We start from the raw sequence: 21177 nt of genomic DNA, 5'->3' as shown, positions 1-21177 counted from the left end.
AAATATTGCTTAATTTTATTTTCAAACCTTTAAATTAGTGGTGTAATTGCACTACATACGCAGCTCTAAATTTTGTTTTGTTCATCAATAGAGTTTGGTGTTGATTCCATGTTAATTTTGTGACGATTGAAACAGCTGTTTTTCTTGCGGATCGATAAACTAAGATATAAGATAGCTTATTCTAAAATAAGACATTTTTATGTAAATTATTTACGAAATATCATCAATTTGTGTTTAGTCTTGATTGAAGTCGTTATTTATTTGTTTTCGGAGCAAATTATACTAATATAGCAGTGTCAGTAGAACAGAAATTAATTTGTATTTATTTAGAATTTATCACGATTCTTAGAGTATTACGAATGAACTGGCCATATTATAAGTCAACTGATATTCACATGTATAAAAATCGCTACCGCTTGTAGATTATATCATATCTTCACTTTCAGTTTCGTTAGCGCGCTCCACTTTTTTTTGTACGAGCATTGTTTATTCAGTTCGCGATACATTGCTCACATTGAACTTGGACTTTTTATTTGCACTCTTGCAACGCACAAATGTATACAGTGTACCGCGATTTGGTAACCCCTCGTGTGTGTCGCAAGTGTCAAGCTTAATACGTGAATATGGCTTCATTGCGCGTGCTAGGTCGTCCGTGATTGTTTTAAGGATTTGTAATCAGTTCAGTTTTTGGAAAGCACTTTTCTCAAAAAATGCACGCCGCTTTCTTGAAACGAAAGTGTATTTAATGGAATTCTTGAATTGTAACAGAATATATGTAGTTGAATATGGAAAAAAGTTATAAATATAAGAAAAATAATCATTGTTCACCATAACTGATCATCATACATAGTAAATTATAAAAAAAAAAACATAATTATAAAAACTTCATAACTGCGCTGAAAGAGTCTTCTCCGCTCAAGCTGAATGTTGAGTGACACGTATGTAAACTCAGTCACGACTTATCGCGTCTAATGACGTGCTCGTCCGTCATACTCGCGAACGAAAGCTGCATAGGGACCGGCTTACTTCAGAGGTTTATAACTCATCATTGTCAGCTCACAACCGTTCTCTACTGGACTATTAAGACTGATTTTCAATTTCGTTTTTTTTTACATTTGAGAAATTGAATTATAGAAAATTTTTATTAGTACCTTCGAGGAATGCTACAGATTATAAAGATTAATCCTTTTAGTGCCATTAATTTTTACTCATTTCTACTTAAAAATGCGAAAGAAATCTTTGTCGTATTGATGTCATTTACCCTTGTCTCTAAAAAAACTGTATCTCCTCCAAAAATTATCCAATTTAAATATGTTTTTTTTCAGCAAGCTAAACAGCGACTGATTTCACGAGCGCTGACGCTCGTGGCACTTTTAGTTGCAATGCGCACGAGCGCGATGGCGCTCGTCGGCACTCAAAGGGTTAAACAAAAAAAAAAAGATGAATAATTTAATTGTTCCTAAATATGGAAAAATTAATTTAAAATTTTTTTAACTAAATTAATTTTTCTACTATTTACTTTAATTTGTGATACCACGTGTCAGATAGATTTGTTTCTTCATAATTAAACATTTTTTACTATAAAAATACAGCCTTCGTATCGATTAGATGCCTGATTTGATTCTTACAAATATAAAAATATTAATTTTAAGAAACTATCACTTGCGCATAATTGCATTAATATTTTTGAACCGATTTATTCGATTGTCTCTTGAAAGTCAACCATTTCTTTGGAAAGGACATGATTATTGTCATATTTAAGTATGAAAATTGTATTGTAAATGATTTCTAATAATTTTTTTTTCATTTTTTTTTATTTTTATTGACACAAAAACAGATTACAACCATAAAAAACTTAAGTAATAATTACATTTGTGATTCGGCTAGGTTATAATCCAATTACATTATGTGCACAGCTTGAGTAATTCATTAAAAGCAAACACATAATATAAAACAAGTTCTTCCTAAATATCAAATATTTTGTATTGAATATGTCGATGGATTTGTGGTCGAGCAGTAAGTCGTTATAATGACGACACATCCTTACCACAGGATCATTTGAAGACATGGCTATTTGTGTTGGATTATTTTTGTTTATTAACCCTTTGCACTCGTATATCGTACGGGGGACATTAGTCGTTTTATCATTATTGGCCACATTCCCATCCTAGGTCAAGGTGTGTATACAGAGGTATATTTTGAAATTTCTGATTTAAGGTTGGTGAATCTTCTAGTTACATTGGAATACATTTCCATACAAACAAATTCATCTTGATCGAACATGAAAAATATTCCGAGTTATTTGCTAAACATTCTAAAGCATAATTACGAGTGCAAAGGGTTAATTTAATCGGTAAGTAATACGGTTATGTTATGACAATCGTCATGTTTCATGAATACAGAAGTTGTATTAAGCTCGAAGCGGTTTTCATATACTTGTATTCGATACTTCAGCTAGATAAATATTTTAAATTATTAAATATTATTAATGCCAGCGATTACCTATGGAACCGAAACATGGTCCTACATGGTTTCTTGTATGCAACACTGAAAAAACAGTGCTGATGTCCTGTAGTTCAAATTAAAAATTGTATGATGGAATATTTCGATTTATTACAAATATCATTTGGATAGTCTTTCAATTATTAGTTTAACAAGATTTGAAAATAATTGCATTATATTTATACAGATTACTTATTTAATTAGTTACCGGTTACTAAAACAGCCTTGTGAGTCGAGTAGTGAATGCATTGAGAGAATTATTCAACCCACAGTTATTTAAATAAATTATTATTATTCTTTAATTACCCCATTAAAGTAAATAATTTCATTATCAAGCTCATGGCCACTGTCATCTTTAAACATAAAAACTGTATTGTGCTCAGTGAATGGTCTCTATTTAGTTGGAGAGACGTGATTAGAATTTTATACATTTGCATGAATATTCAGTGTTTGTATAAGGTTTTAAAATTTAAATAATACAATGACCAAAGCCAAGCTTCGGCGTGCCTGGTGCCCCTGACCAAATTTGTGACGGCGCTGATGAAAAATTATAAACCAAGTTTCTTCCTCTTTTCCTACGAGAGAGTCTCTTTGGTGTAGCTTCTCTATTGATCATGAAAGTAACAGCAAATAATGCAGTTATGGTATTTTTTCTCAGTTTTAATTGAACTAGCTTTTCCTTTATTATTTCCTTGTATTTTACTATTGTACTAAAAAATAGTGTCGCTTGATGGAAATTTATTATTAATTAAACTTTACGAGCGAGAGCTCTTAAAGTTTAATTCTCTGATTCTATTTTAAAATGTATGTTTATTAAAAAATACAACTAATTAAAGTACGCTAAAGTTTCATTTTCTAATTTATTTTTAATGTTTGGCGAATAACTATGAGGCTGTTGAAATTAAATAACGTACAAATTACGCTTATATTTGTTTATTTTTATTCACATGTTATATATTACTAGCTGACTCGGCAAACGTTGTTTTACCATATACGTTATTTCGAGAATTATACATGAAAATTTATCCTACTACAATTATTATATTCGAATACCATCTTGCAAGCCTATTGCTATATAAAAATCGCGATTAAAAAACAGGGGTTGATCGAAAAAGCGTGAAAATTTGAATTTGTATGTATTTTTCAATGCTAAATCATAATAAAAAAAATTGTCAAAAAAATAATAAAAAAATTTTTAGGGGTAGGTCACCTTTATCATTGAGGGGTATGAAAAATAGATGTTGGCCGATTCTTAGACTTACCCGATATGCACACAAAATTTCATAAATATCGGTAAAGCCGTTTCGGAGGAGTTTAGTAACAAACACCGTAACACGAGAATTTTATATATTAGATAGAATAGGTGCTATAGTATTAATTACTGGTATAGTAATCTATTTGGATATAAACTTCCAGCAGCAGTATTTCCGAACCGATACGACAACATAACCTTCAAAAAATTGATATTCCTTTTTCCGGCAGCACACCTGCAATGCCGTAGGTGTTGTGGGTGACCATGGGCGGCGGTAGTCACTTACCATCAGGTGAGCCGCATGCTCGTTTGCCCCCTGTGTTGTAAAAAAAAAATCTATATATATAAAAATTCTTGCCACTTTTCGTTGTAATTTTATAACTACAGAACGGGCTCACCTATCCAAACTAAATTGGTAGGCTTTGTACGGACTATTTAGTAGATGATTTATGTGAAGTTTGCACAAAATCGGTCGAGCGGTTCTTCATTTATCACATTTTTTTGTAACAAATGAATTCAATAAATGGCGGATCATTTTGTTAATGGGGATTTTTGTGTCAAATTCAAACTTTTTTTAAGATGGGGATTGTGCTGCCAAATTGAAACTTTTTTCAGCGTCGACAGTACAAGCATGTCGTTATGTCATTCATGTGGTTATTTCATTTTGGACGTGCTTCGATTAAAGCAAATTGTCAGCGATATAGATGTTAGGATTATTATTTTTTATTATTTTACTTTATAAGTAGCGAAGCTCGTACCGGGCCGCTAGTTATTTATATGTAGTCCCAGTATAGAATGGACCACCCCTTCTTACCCCATGGGTATCGTAAGAGGCGACTAGGGGAGCTTTATGGTCAAGGGGTGGACAGTAGAGTTCCTCTTAAAACATCACCAAAAGCTAACTGCGCTTGCCAATCTGCCTGCCAAGCGCGGCAACTACTGGCAAAACCCCTTTTATGGGAGAGGTCTACGTTCAGTAGTGAACAGTAAACAGCTGATACAATGATGATGATGAGTTAGGGGGAGAAAGGGATTGTTAGTAATGGAGACTGAGAATCCCATTGCTAGCAATATACCCAACCAGGTCGACGTCCTCGCGGTTCCCCCTGGAAACTATCATGGTTAATTCCTGATAAGTTCATCATGATGGGCTAACTGGCCTGTTTTCATTCGCATCTATCATCCTTCACTGGTGCTCCGCCAGCGTATCACGTTAGTGCAGGCGGGGTTACCATACCATTTTCACCCATCAAAAAAAAATTATGGTGATGTAATTAGTTATTTACTTATTTATTTGGAACAAATGTGTATATAAAAAAATTGCATCAGACAATATTCGTATTTTTTTTATAACACGGGGAAACGTGCATGCGGCTTACCGGATGATAAAGTGACTGCCGCCGCCCATAAGTGCCCGCGACACCAGAGGAATTGTAGGTGTGCTTCTGCCCTTTTAAAAAAGGAACATACTCTTTTTTGTATTGAACTATATATAATAAAATTACATGTAGTAGTAGTTTTATTGAAGGTTACGATGTCGTATCGGTTTGGTATTACCGTTGTTGGAAGTGACCTAAAGTTCTGACCTCTTCACCGTATTATTTACCATATGTATTAAGTAAAGTGCTACATAACTATATCAATCCCCTGGTTGGCAATACAGGATACCCTGTGTTATGACAAAACATCAAACATCTGGGAGCAAACCCCAAAACACCCAAATCCAACACAGTTCAGAAATGTTCGTTTACCATTCAGTTAATTGCGCATAAACATTAACAGTACCATGGTTTTTGTTAATGGATGATAATGGAATGGTAACATCGCCTACGCTAATGGCATACGCTGGCGGGGTACCAGTGAAGGATGATACGTGCGAAAGAAAAGGCAGGTCAATTAGTCCATCGTGACGAACACACCTGGAATACAGCACAATTGGGATAACAATGAAACTGACAATCCGCATGACTAATACCTTAAACTCCTCCCGTCCTCACAGTACCATGACTACCACCGAATATACTGTGACGCCTATGATTCTCCTCATATATTACCATTTCTGAGGACTAAGATATCATCAATTTTGATCTCATAAAAAAATTCAATATATATTATTATACATTACAAACAATATACGAGTAAACCGCTAGAATATTCCTAATGGAAGTTACCGACATGCCTAGTACGGCCACCGCATCGTCGTGCTACTTGCTCGGCGCAGCGTTGCGTCACCGAGGTCGATGAACCACCTTGCGAGGTTGTGCCGAAAGTAGGCTCTGTAGGTCGCGGCTCATTACCACTGCACTGCAGCGTGCTGTTTTGACGCGGCAAAGACTTGACGCAATCGAATTAGGTTCACATACAATAAAATAAACGTCAAAATGTTAACGTCCATGTGATCTACATATAAACAATAATTGAATTTTTTTTTTGAAGCGAATCTAAATTGAGTACTCGAAATTTTAAAATGATCTCAGATACTTACTGGTCCAAATTTAGATATTATATAAAAGTAGGTAGGGTAAATTATAAATTCGTTGTATATTTTAAAATAAATTTTTATTAATTTTTATAAAGTTTATTTTTAGATTTATAGCAGAAAATGTAAAATAAACAATTCCATTCTCAAATATTTGAAGTTACTAATGATTTTTTTGTAAATAAATTATATATCTACGGATACTTCACATATTGTTCTCATTGGATCGAAACCACAGTTTCGCTAGATTGCCAAATTAATATTTTAATTTTAAAACTAAGTTAAGGGAATAGTGTCTTAGAATCGACCTAAATATCATAAAACTATGTGGGTATATCTCTTATAAATGATTCTATATCCATGGGTCGCATGATACAGAGAGAAATTGTAACCACAATATAAATTGGTCGCAGTTAAGAGTGCTGAACGGTTAACACTAGGCTTCGAGCAGCAATGTAATAATTTGCCTAAAGTTGCCTCGTTCAGACGTAAAACACATGTCGCAAAACATGCGTCGACGAAATGGCAGTCGGAGATTGATGGCTAATATGGAATATTGTGGAAATTCTAGTAGTAATAATGTTGTTTTTGCGTGTTAATTTCACACTTATGGTAAAGAAATTAAACAAAAATTATCATGTATCATGGGCGAAACAGTATACTCTGTTATGTCCATGGTACTGCTCATGTCTATAGGCGACGGTTACCACTTTCCATCAGGTGGGCCGTTAGCTTGTTTGCCATTCTAAGTTGTATAAAAAAAAAAAAAACAAAATAATTCTGATTAAATAACCAGTGATATGGATTTCCGCAAAATAATACATAGTTCAGTTAAATATTCACAGTTTAAATATCATCAAATTACTTTTCCAGCTGCAGAGGTGTTGTCCTCCCAGAGACAGATGGTGAGGTGTCGGCCGCTCCACGCCGCCACCCTCGAGTCTAGGAATAAAGCGAAGAAGTGTGCAGAGTACCTACAGCCTTACAGGTTAGTTTTTTTTTTATATTTGAACGTAGAATAGCGTACAAGGTAACTGAGAGTGGCAACCTTCGCCTGTGTAGATACGGGCACTGTGAACATCACAGAATTACACTTTGACACCTATGGAACTTACCGGACTTTGACACTTATGGAACCGAGTATACTGTCACCCATGATACCTCTTCACTGAGGTATTACATATGAGTGCTCCTAATAAATATAATTAACCTATTTCTTTGTTATTTATTTTTTTATTATTTTTCTTTTTTAAATTCTATCTCGTTTCGTTAAAATGGAGATAAATCACATTGACTATAGTGTCATTTGTTGATAAGATTGTTTTTTTTTAATGGATGATAATGGAATGGTTACCCCGCCCGCGCCATCGGTATACACTAACGAGGTACTAACGATGGATGATAAATGAGGATGAAGCAGGTCAGTTTTTTTTTTAATGGAAAAAAATGGAATAGTAACCCCGCCTGCGCTAACGGGATACGCTGACGGGGCACTAGTGATGGGTGATCGATGAGGATGAAAACAGGCCAGTTAGCCCATCATGATGAATTCATCAGGAATTAATTATGATAGTTTCCAGGGGGAACCGCGAGGAGGTCGATCTGGTTGGGTATAGTGCTAGCAATGGGATTCTCAATCTCCATTACTAATAATCGCTTTCCCCCGAAGCAGGTCAGTAGCCCATCGTGACGAATTTAACAAGAATTGTTCACGATGATTTCCAGGGGGAATCGCGTGGAGGTCGATCTGGTTGGGTATAGTGCTAGCAATGGGATTCTCAATCTCCATTACTAATAATCGCTTTCCCCCGAAGCAGGTCAGTAGCCCATCGTGACGAATTTAACAAGAATTGTTCACGATGATTTCCAGGGGGAATCGCGTGGAGGTCGACCTAATATGGCATAATAGGGCATATTGCTAGTAATGGGGCTATCAAACTCCATTGCTAACAATCCCTTTCCCCCCTGATAAGATTGTTGGTAACACGTTCGACAGACAGCGGCCGGAGACGTGCACGGCGCTGGCGCGGCGGCTGGTGACGGGCGCGCTCGGCATGCGGCTCAGCACCGCGCGCCAGGAGCGCGACGAGGAGCGCCGCCTCATCACGAGGGCACGAGGTAACTTACACTAGTCACACTTCAGCCCGATCTTCGGTCGCCGATCATCCGTCACGGAACGCCCATACTATTTACCAGAGGGAGACTTTGTACAAAAGTCGTTTGCTTGGACCACCTCTGTCCCATTCGTGTTTCTACCGTGAAGCAGTTGTGTTTGCATGGCTGTGTTTCAGATTGAAGGGTGGGATATGGCAGTGAATTTACAGGTGTACCCTGTCCATGAACATCCATCTATTCACTCTTCATTACAAAATTTCTCAATTGTAATAATTATTATATTAATAGGATTTGATGTATTTTATTTATGCTACTTAGAATGGCAAACAAGCTGACGGCCCATCTGATGGAAAGTGGTAAACGTCGCCTATAGACATGAGCAGCACCATGGACAAAATCGCCCATGATACCCCCTATGCGTTGCCATTTCTGAAGACTCGGGTTTTATTTCTCGGTACCCTGTAAATTCACTGCCATATCCCACCCTTCAAACCGAAACACAGCCATGCAAACAACTGCTTCACGGTAGAAACACGAATGGGACAGTGGTTGCCAAGCAAACAAGCTGACAGCAAGTGGTAAACGTCGCCTATTGACGAGAACAGTTCCATATATAACAAAGTACTGTGTCAATCAAGATACCTTTCATGCGTTGCCATTCTTGACGACTTAGATGTTACGCCTCTGTACCCATATTTCACCCTTCAAACCGAAATAGCCATGCAAATACAATTATTTCATGGTAGAAACACGAAAGGAACAGACTCCCAAGCAAACGACTTTTATACAGTCGCCCTTTTGTAATAAAATATAGTAGAACTTTTGTAATGAAATATAGTAGTTTTTTTTTATTTTTTTTTTAAATTGATAATTTATGTAACTTTATTTGTTGTTGGCAATTGATGTTTTCTTTCTTTTTTTTTTTTTAGAAATAATCATAAAATAGGCTGTATTAATGACTTACCTTCATATTTTCAGAGAGGAAACGGCAAGAAGCCCTTCACAAGGAAGCGGCATGGGAGGGCTCGCTCGCCAACCAGTCGCTCGACGCGTGAGGTAACCGCACACCTGAGATAAAATAGAGATTGGTTATTCAATTAGAATTGTTTTGTTTAATTCCGCTACCATTAGTATGTGTGCGACTGCCAACACTCGAAGATTTTTTTTTATACAACTTAGAATGGCAAGCAAGCTGACGGCCCACCTGATGGAAAGTGGTAACCGTCGCCTCATGTCTACAACATGAGCAGTACCATGGACATAACAGAATATACTGTTTCGCCCATGATACTCCCCATGCGTTGCCATTTCTGAGGACTCAGATGTTATTCCTCTGTACCCTGTAAATTCACGCCATATCCCACCCTTCAAACCGAAACACAGCCATGCAAACACAACTGCTTCACGGTTGAAACACGAGTAGGACAGAGGTACCTAACAAACGACTTTTGTACAAAGTCTCCCTCTGGAAGATTGACTACTATTATTATTGTGAATAATACTTTGCCTGAAGATGCCTCATTTAGAGGTAAAACACGTGTCACAAAACGTGCGTGAACATAATGACAGTTGGAGATTGATGGCTAATATGGAAGGTTGTGAAACTTCTGATAGTAATAGTGGTGGTCAATTTTCGAGTATTGGTATATTATCCCGATTTACCCCTTCCTTTCCTGTAGGTGTCGTGAGAGGCGACTAAAGGATCTTAATGGTAAAGTAACCGCCTGCCAAGTTTGGCAACTACTAGCAAATCTCCCCTTATAGGGAAGGCTTATGTTCAGCAGTGGACAGTTAACAGCTGTAATGTAAATGTATAGGTCCATTTACAGATACAGTTAATATTAATTTAAAATTTTGTTATTATTTCCAGATTCAATCACCAGTCTGTAGTATTATAAAGAACCGCACCGATCCTAATATTACGTTAGTGTAAAATGCTCTCAAAATTATATTGTCTACGTAAAAGTTACATTAGTTGTACACATAGATATTTTTGTAACAGAAACCTTAGTAGTATCACGCCCAAGGGGTTTCGGTCCTTATGCCAATGTGTCATAAAGTAGGTTTTTCAATTAGTTCATAATTCTCTTCGCTTTTAGTATAATTTTCTCTTGTGATTTAACTTACGAGCTTCCCATACGACTGATTTGACTTGGATGAAATAGTTTTTATGCCTTTCTTTGAAATACATCACACATAGTTTATAATTTTAAATAAATCTCCCAATGTTTTATTATTATAAATAAAATGATATATTGAATAATAAGAAAGTGACATACACAACAGTAGTTTGTGAAAGGTTTTAATCGTTTAATTCTTTAGCTAACTTCGCATATGACAAGATCTCTTTCATTTCATCTTTAAGATGAAATCGCTCATAAAATATATTGTTATAGTATTTTAATACCAAATATTAGTATTTTTTATTATTTTATAGTTTATTAATTTTATAGGCAATGTATTTATAAATATGAGAGGATTTACTTTTTTTATTATATTAATGCAAACAATCATACGGCCTGCCAGATGGTAATATGCTGCGGTAACCTGCGAGCATCACACACGCGTTGAAGAGCATTGTGATATGATTGAATAATTACAAATATTAAAATACTGAATTACAATACTCGGTAATTTGCCTAACAAATCTGATCCTGCTATCCGGAATACAATATCGCATACTCCTTACCGACAGAAGTAGGTAAAACAGATATATCCATATATACGAGGGGAGGTCAAAAGTTCGCGGAATGAAGGGGAAGGCGGTTGAAATTAAACATGAAACTATTTTTTCTTTTCAATATATTCTCCCTTAACCTTAATACATTTTTCGTACCTCTCAAATAATTTGTTTATACCATCGAAAAAACAGGTTTAAATTTGCTGTCAAAATGCAGACTTGATTTCTTCATCGTCGTTAATTTTTTTTCCACGCAGCTCCTTTTTCATTTTTGGGAATAAATAATAGTCACTGGGGGCTAAGTCTGGACTATAAGGTAGGTGGTCTAATTTTTCAAACCTGCATCAGTGGATGGTAGCCGTCGCAACATGGCACATGTGGACGAGAGCGTTGTCGTGCAAAAGGAGCACACCTTTTGACAGCTTTCCTCTTCTTTTTTCCTTGATAGTTTCTTTCAATCTGTCCAATAAAGAAGCGTAGTTCTGTCCCGTTGTAGTTACACCACGATCTTTACAATCGATCAGCAAAATACCTTCTGTATCCCAGAAGATAGTCGCTATGATCTTTTCGGCCGATTGTGACAATTTAAACTTCTTCAGTGTTGTGCCTTTATTATACCACTGCATTGACTCTTGCTTCGACTCAGGTTCATAGTGGTGAATTCAGGTTTCATCTACAGTAACAATCCGGGCCATAACTTCTTCCCTACTCTCTTCACAGAACTCCAAAATTTGGCGAGAACACTCGACACACTCACTTTTTTGAAGTGACGTGAGCATTCTTGGAACCCATCTTGCACTGACTTTAGTCATGCCAAGATGATGATGTAAGAATATTTAAAATATTTGTTTCGGATACTCTAACCATTGCTGCAAGCTGCTTCTTCTTCAGCCGGGTATCTTCTAATACAAGTTTTTCTACTTTTGCGACGATTTCCGGTGTGGTGGCCTTAATTGGCCATTCGGAGCGGGGGTCATTTTTAATAGATTCTTCTTTATTTGAAAAGATCATGCCACTTGTAAACCGTGGTTTTACCAGGGACCGCGTAAACTGCTAACAGCTCTTGAAAAATCGTCTGAGCGGATTTTTCTTTCTTGGTAAGGAACTTAATAAAGGCGCGGTGTTCATTTTTCTCCATACTCGCTGACTTCTTCCCGATTCACTTGTTTGCAGGTAGATAACTCAAAAGTCAATGACACGATTTGGTTCAAACTTGGTATATATACTCTTAACGAGGTGCTTAACAAGTGACTACCTGGACGAGTAAACCAACCTCCGCCAACCCCTCCATTCCGCGCGAACTTTTTGACCTCCCCTCGTATTACTCTATGTTTCCTATGATGAGTACATTATATGAACCTCGGATCGTTGATTACTCTGTGACAAGCAATAAATAAATATAATCCTTAATAAGTATAAAAAGAAATCTTATAAACGCCAAATGTCTCTATAACTAATCAGTTGTTGATTAGTCTCCAATCATAGCATGTTTGTAAAGATATTTGGTTGTTTGTTACTTTATCACACTAAAATTACTAAATTAATTTTAATGAAATTTTATACACACATGAACTATATCCTGAATTATGACATAATAACTATATTACAGTATGATTGCTTAATATCCTAGTTATTGTAGACAAAACTGCAGAATCACTTAATTTTCTATGTACAATTGAAACTTCATTTATTTTAATACATTTATGTTTTGTTGTGAGTTATTTGTGTGCCTTTGTCTCTAGTCTCGGTGTACAGAGCGACTTGAAACCTCTTGGCGTTAAAATTATTAGTCGAAATTAGATATAGAGATACCTACATAGATTAGAAAGTGTATAGATTTATTGTCTTTGAAACATTAGATACGTTTCTAAATAGAAATGTGATTGTCTATGGTATTGTAAAATTAGTTTTGATTATTGTCTAAGTTTATTTTATATGTATATAGATAAAAGGTATAAAATTTGTTTTTAAAATTACCACTGTTACTTTGCACGAAGTTTTTTTATTATTTTTGTCAATATTAATATGCCATAGACAAGTTTTTAATTTTTGCACATTTGTGGAACATGTCTACTGTTTCGAAGCATCGGAAAGTAATACATATGGGTTACAGTATATGGTGGATCGATGTTAGACTATTGCTAGTTGTGTTCAAAATTTGACGTATCCTGATGTAAGGTATATATTTAATTTATATTTAAATATAGAATCTGATGACAGTTAACAGCTGTCAGCTTGAGATGAATACGGATTAGCAATAGATATTTTTTTTAATGTACATCACAATTGTAGGAATGAGTTAATATCGTAACTGAAAGTTGATTTTTAATATAAGTTATCGAAACTTAAAACTGAAGTACTTTTTTTAATGGTTGACAATGAAATATGACTACGCTATCTGTATACATTAGCGAGGTTGTAGTGGGAGGATAATAGGTGAGGATGGAAGCAGGTTAGTTAGCCCAAGTCGTGACGAATTCCACAAGAATTAACCACGAATGTTTTTAAGAGCAACCGTGTGGAAATCGATAAAGTATACTGCTGGCAACCTTATGTTGTAGATCCCATTACTGCACCCCCCCCCCTCCCAATTAAAGTACTAGACAATACTATGATTTTTAACATCACATAAAAGCGCTTATGTATCAGAGATTATTAGGTACATGATATCAATATCATTGTATTGCGTTATCCTTTATATATTCATAGTTTCATACATATGAATGTAACAAGGAATGGATGATATCCAATATATAGTTTACGTTCCGTTCAATATCTAAATATTGGACCGATACATAGTTATCGTAACTATATACGATTTGTATCGCTCATGCCTACTCAATTGCATTATATTTTTGATTAATTTGATTGAGATTTCATCTGCGAATACTCATTCGCATTTCTAGGCTATTATACACTGTGTGTGTGAAAAGGGAATCATTAGTGTATTTTAAGGGAGTTTTTTCTCGGTAAAACTGAATATTTTACCTAAAGGAACATAACCCACCCATAAATACAACTAAACTCGTCGAGTTAGTGTAACAGACTCAATTTTTATTTTATTTTTTTGTTGTTAGTTGACCCACGTTTCTTTGGCAGAAATGTTCAGTTAATTATCCATTAAAACGATGCCAATGTTTTTGTTTTCACTCTGTATTTATTTTACAACCGGACCATTATCTGATACTCGTTAATTTATAAAACTATGCTGATGTAACTCAAAAAATATGTGGCAGTTTTCATAGTTGTTTAATTGTGTAATTCTAAGATATTGAAAATGAAATAAAAAATGTAACTATCGCATGCAATTACGATCGCTGTAATTGAAAAATGATTTTTTTTGATTATATTAAACATTTTAAATTATTTATAATTATTATTAAAAAATGAGAATTATACTCGATTAATTGTATAATTGAAACAATTTCGAATCTGCTTATGATACATTTATTAAATACAAAGTAATCGAAACACAATCTAATGACGTTGCAATAAGAGCTTTTATTACAATGTCTTCTCTCGTGATGTATCCAGAGTTTTATACAATTACACTACAGGCTTTGTATGACCCTAAAAATCTATTATTATATTCTTAAAACTAGATTGAAAACAATGATCTTCAACCACATGAAATATGCACAGCTATCATAGAGGTCATAAAGTGTTGTTTATTACATTTAAATGGCATTTGTTTGTTTTAAAAATGTCAGGGATGTATTTTATGGAATGGTGAAAACTTCGCCCACGTTATCAGTATACGTTGACGGGGTACCAGTGAGAGATAACAGGTGAGGATTAAAACAGGTCAGTTAGCCCATTATTGTGATGAATTCCACGAGATTAATTCTTATAGAATTCGTCACGATAATAAGCTGATGGTTTCCAGGGAAAAGTCGTGGACGACGGCCTGGTTGGGTATATATATATTATATATATATTGTACAATATCTCTCCCACCATTTCTTCTGGTTAATAAATATGTAGTGGGGCAGCTACTCACTTCATTACATTGAAAGTGTTGCCCCCTTATTCATTAAAACAAAAACCGTCTACAAAACTATTTCTACTATTACATTGTTTGGTCTCTTTTTTTTTAAATTGGGATTTTAGTACAAAAGAAAGAGACAAAACAGTTCAATAGCTTAAATAGGTTTATGACAGGTTTGACGTATTTATGAAGGTGATTATAGTGTATTCCGAAGTACATGTCAAGTATAATAATAATGTAATAAATATATAATAACATTGACGTCGGTTACGAGCTCTATAACCAGATTTCTCCAATATGTCCGTCTATAAAATACAAGTCAGAACTTTATTGTCACAAACATTTTTTTCTTTTTTTTCTGATACATTACCTATTGAAGGTTTCAATAAACCAAAGATCTGAATAATATGGACGCTTGAGTGTTTACTAAAGTAATATTTCAAATGCAAGGTGCATTGAGAAATTTTAAATGTTAGCTATAAAAAAAAAATGTTCCGACTCTGCTCAAGTCGAGTGTCCTGTCTTTTGTTATTCGTACTAAATCATATTCCAATTATGCAACGGTCAGAGTACAAGTTGGTAATTTTCTTTTTATTCTTTTTTTTTTTCTTTATTTTTACTCGCCCATCGACAATACAAATAAAGGTGTTCATACACGATCTATCGGGAATTTTATAGACATGAGATCAATATAATAACTTATCATTCTTATAAGATCGATCAGATCAAGTTTTCTCGTTTGATATAATTAAATGCTGAGCTCTGCATATCAGATGTGCGTGTTTTATTTATGATTTTGTAAATTTTTATACCTGAATATGAATGGTTACTAAAAGTTCAAACAATTATCTTAATGGTAATAAAAATAAAATTGTTATATTTTGAGAAATTGAATTACAAAGTGAATAATTTGATCTTTAAATATATATAAGGCAAATAATGAATGTTCGGATTTATGTTCGGAATATATGTGCCTATTTAAAAATATAAATCGCAACAGATCGAAATTAAAATTTTAACAAATTGTACATGTTTCATCGAATGTAAATAATGAAATTACGAAATGATATTATTTATATAAATAAAACTCACAATTAAAGATTCAAATGTTTACTCTTATTATATATTCTGATATGATTATTTTAATTTTTATTTACATTTATCTGTTTTATTAATGAAACTCTACCCGATTTACTTCATGTAAATGTACAGCATAATTTGTTGGACGCAAAAAGTTTGAATCAATCAATTGTAATATTTTGAAACAACTGTCTAAAATAGCAAGTTTAGGCTTTGGCTAACTTTCAAAATATGTATATCATATTTTCTTTACCAATTACTCTTTCAAACTGAGATCCTTGAAAATTGGACCATTTCATAATTTTTAATGAGAAAATCTTAGAAAAATAACATAATGGTATGGATATAACTTGGAATCGAGTAATAGTATACATGGAATTAAACTGTTTTAAAAAAACAGTAAGTGGATATGTGAAAATAACTTTTGAATCATTTTATACTAAATCGTTAACGAACATTATCACACGTGTACGGGCCCCTTTACGTGCTGTATAACTAATGTGTTATAAGGCTCTTATAGACGAAACACTTTGCAAATATTGGCGTATTTGAGATTTTTATTTTGTCGGTGTTTCAAGAGGGGGACTTTGTATAAAAGTCGTCTGCTTGGGCACTTCTGTCACATTCGTGTTTCTGCCATGAAGCAATTGTGTTTGCATGGCTGTGTTTCGGTTTGAAGGGTGGGATATGGCAATGAAATTACTAGGTATAGTGTCATAACATCCTAGTCCTCAGGAATGGCAACGTATGGGGGATAACAGTATACTGTTGTTATAGCTGCTCATATCCATAGGTGACGGTTACCACTTTCCATCAGATGGGTCGTCAATTACTCTGTAAGATCGGTTACTCTCAGACATGTATTAATGCATAGCTATAAGATTTGCTTGCATTCTGGGGCGAGTACGGTCCACCCGGCCTTCCCTTAAATACGTCTATTTTCCCAATGACGAAAGAAACTCGAGTTAAAAGTAATTGATGTTAAAAATAGCTGCTGAAACATTTACGACTTGTAAATTCTTTTACCTTTACCGAAGTATCGCTCGTCTATAAAGAATCTTATGGACAAGTGTAACGTATTGTAAGATCTTGATGTAAGAATTATGATAATACATTTTTTCACATAGATTCTGGATTTTTACTAGATCCAACTTTGACTATTTTTGTATTATCCAATGTGAACATAAGTTACAATTGTGGCTAAGTTTATATTTGTAATGTTGTTTATGTTGTAAAAATTGTAATTAACTACCTGCATAATAAGGGTTTCATAGGAATAAGCGTGAGGAAGTGTGGTGACGTCCAAACTTATATATTTTTTAATTGACTTGCTTATCTGTACATCAGAAATATTTAATTATAAATAGAATAGAATAGAATAAATTTATTGTGAGCTGTATATTACAATTTTTCGTAAGATGTTATTAACGTCTTAAAGGAAAACAGCCTACCCATACATCGGGCATACAATACGATTAATTACATAAATAAATAATTAATTAACAAATAGAGATCTGTTTTAGAGATAAGTGCAACTTTGCTTACATTGAAGTCGATTTTGAGGTGTCATTTCTTTAAATTTATGTCTTTATCTAATATTTTAATTTTATAATTTCGCGAAATTTTTAAATGAAAATTTTATGACTATCAAAAATTAAAATTATAATAATTTTCACCTAATAAAAAAATAGATTATATCGGTCGTTACAATAAAAATTTCGCTGTAAAATCAGAAATTATATATTTAGAGATAGAATAAGAGGAATGGCGCTTCAAAATCGGCCCCCATTGTTTCTAATTGTTATTATTATTGTGTGTTTTAGTGCAATAAAGAATATTCATAATTTTGACGTTACCACTCTTCAGTTGGCTTTGATATGAAACATTTTAATGTATACAACATCAAACATATGTAATCCTATTTTTGTTATTGCTCCTTTTCTTTTGTGCTAAATTTGCAATTCGATAGAAAGTGACAAAACACTAATTGTTAAAATAGATTTGTAGGAGTTTTTAATTTTTATCACTAAGGTGTCTAATGTAAGAAAATGACTTCGAAACGAAATTTATGATTTAATTTAAAATATATACTTAATTTCTCTTATCAGAAGGGACCCAAGTGATCAGAATTGTCGTCCAAGAAGAGTTACCTCGTACTTTTATTTGGAAACAGATTAATGCATAATATGCGATAGCCAGCCAATGTGTGGTAACTATTTGCCAATGTATGAAGAATGTCCACTCAACCACGATTGAGGCTTGATCTGTACAAAATATATTGGAAAATATTATTTTTATATATATATGTGGAAACTTCGAGAATTTATTCTAAATTATTAGAATAAAATATTTGTCTGATAGACATACATTCTGTTGTTTTATTTCCATCTATTTCCTTTTAAAGTCTGCGCAAACGCATGTTGTCCCCTTAGAAATTCTCCGTTGGTTGTTTCTCTAGTCCAGTTTAAAGAGAGAGAAATATAGGTCGAGTGTTGTCCATCATTTATATGTAGGCCTTTATGTCTACTAATATGGATATGCCAGTACATTAAAATAGAACATGTATCATACGAATGGAATTAAAACGCTGTTTCTGTTCACTTTATTTTCTGCTATGACACGCCTTATAAAGTAGTAGACATAATATAGGTATATTACGTACCTTTAACGTACATATATACCCCGCCTTCGCTAACAGGATACGCTGGCGGAGCACCAGTGAAGGGTGATCGATGAGAATGAAAACAGGCCAGTTAGCCCATCATGATGAATTCATCAGGAATTAACCATGATAGTTTCCAGGGGGAACCACGAGGAGGTCGATCTGTTTGGGAATATTGCTAGCAATGGGATTTTTAGTCTCCATTACTAACAAACCCTTTCCCCCCTACATATATGCTTTTCTGTGAGGGGAGTTATTCGCATAATTATTTTTACTAGAGGACAATCATATTAGACGTTTCGTAGTTGCATTTTATTCATTAGACAATTTTCTAAACACAATACAAAATGGATTATTAAGTTTCGTTTTAATAACACTTCTTTATAATCAATAACTTAAGAAATAGTATAGTACTACTATATATGATATACATATATAGGAACTGTTGAGAAGCAATATCTTCATACAATTCTATTTTTTATATCTAACCGATTTTGACAGTTCCTTTTAAACTGATAGGGTTTACTCTATTTATCAATCTCATAATAATATTTTTTCTAAAAGAATATGGCCTATATATATATATATATATATATATATATATATATATATATATATATATATATATATATATATATATATATATATATATATATATATATATATATATATATATATATATACATTGCAAATTTTTAACAATGAAATTGTAACTTTTGGTCTCCAATTTGCCGCTATTAAAATCTGCCGTTATAGGCTCAAGCCTACGCAACCTGCTGGTAAACCTGTCACTGCTCGTAACATTAAGGTACATAGATCTTACCAAGTGTACAAATTTCGCTTCTTAATGAATCTACAGTAATAATTAGGACGTCACCCTAATGCGTACATGCGCTAATGAACAACCCGTTCAAAGCAACGGTCACGCCCGTAGCCGCGTAACAATGGCCGACCTTCGATAAGTCGCGGTCGCAGACAAATCGCGTGCCAGACTAGTCAATATATAATTTATAATACTGTACAGTTGTTAATTGTGTCAAACACATCAATTGTCTGCGTCTCGGGCAACTTTTTTTTTTTCAATCGATGAAAATGAAATGGTAACCCTGTCTGCGCTATTGGTATGTTACTGGCAGTGTACTAGTGAGAGATATAGAGAATGAAGTCTGATTAGTTGATCCACAGTGACGAATTTAATAATATTTAACCACGATGATCCTAAAATAAGTTGCTTGGAGATCGATCTGATAAGATATACTGTTGGCAATGGGGTTCACTAACCCTATTACTAGGGGGGAAAGAGATTGTTAGTAATGTAGACTGAGAATCTTATTGCTAGCAATATACCCAACCAGGTCGACCTCCTCGCGGTTTTCCCTGGAAACTATCATGGTTAATTCCTGATGAATTCATCATGATGGGCTAACTGGCCTGTTTTCATTCTCATCGATCACCCTTCACTGGTGCTCCGCCAGTGTATCCCTTTAGCGCAGGCGGGGTTACCATACTATTTTCACACATAAAAAAATACCCTATTACTAACAATCTCTTCCCCCCTCTCAAACTACTTAGTAGGCATTTATAATGGCTAAAAATTAAATAGTAACCCCACCTGTATCTATATACCGGTTGGGTACCAATGAGGGATGATAGGTATGGTTCAAATGAGATCAGTTTGGCTTTACTAGTAGTGACTATTTTACCAGGAATTAACCACGGTGGTCCATTGGGGGTCATGTGAAGGTCCACCTGATGACAGTGAGACCACAAGTTCTCATTATTATTGAAGGGAGTTTCCTACTTGGTACGTAAAAACATAATATTATCCATTGTAGACTATGTATTGATAGACGGTATGTCAGTATGTGTGGTATATATCTTAAAACTATAATGCAACACAGATGTAAACCCTACTAATTAAAAAAAAACCTCAAAATCGGTTTATAATTAAATTAAAGTCTGTAAGAAATAATTTTGAATGTGTATATTCATTTATTTCGTATTTTTGAGCCGTATTAATTTATAATATGCATCGATCAGTATTTTATTATATAAGTACAAAGTGTACCTAATATAAGTAGGTATAAACCTAATACAGGTAGACAGAGGGGTCGGTCTAACTGATCCATTGCTAACAATACACCCTATCAGGTCGACCTCCACGTGGTTTCCCCTGGAAGCCATCATGATTAATTCTATTGGAATTCGTCACGATGGGCTAACTGACCTGCTTTCGTGGTCACCTATCATCCCTCAATGGTGCCCCGCCAGCGTATACCCCTAGCGCAGGCGAGGTTACCATTACATTATCACCCATTAAAAAAAATATAGGTAGACATCGTTTTGAAATTTAATTGATAACTTTAGCATCATAAAAACAATTAACCAAATCTATTTATCATAGGAAACCTAAATTTCC

General features: G+C 34.2%; 1 protein-coding gene across 1 annotated transcript in view; it reads left to right on the top strand.

The window, feature by feature from the left end:
- The window catches only part of LOC113522268 (uncharacterized), a 55675-nt gene extending 37213 nt beyond the window's left edge, over positions 1-18462 (top strand). Inside the window, exons 6-9 of the mRNA XM_052900211.1 lie at positions 7107-7221; positions 8230-8351; positions 9327-9404; positions 10219-18462. Coding sequence (XP_052756171.1) covers positions 7107-7221; positions 8230-8351; positions 9327-9403 — 314 coding nt within the window. The 3' untranslated portion in view covers position 9404; positions 10219-18462. The remainder of the gene's footprint in view (positions 1-7106; positions 7222-8229; positions 8352-9326; positions 9405-10218) is intronic.
- The last annotated feature ends 2715 nt before the right edge of the window (positions 18463-21177 follow it).

Source organism: Galleria mellonella, unplaced genomic scaffold (assembly GCF_026898425.1).
Source record: "Galleria mellonella isolate WM207_F2 unplaced genomic scaffold, CSIRO_AGI_GalMel_v1 utg1267, whole genome shotgun sequence".
In the NCBI taxonomy this organism is placed as follows: Eukaryota; Metazoa; Arthropoda; class Insecta; order Lepidoptera; family Pyralidae; genus Galleria; species Galleria mellonella.
Note: the sequence above shows the minus strand (reverse complement) of the source record. Positions and strands in the feature narration are given on the sequence as shown.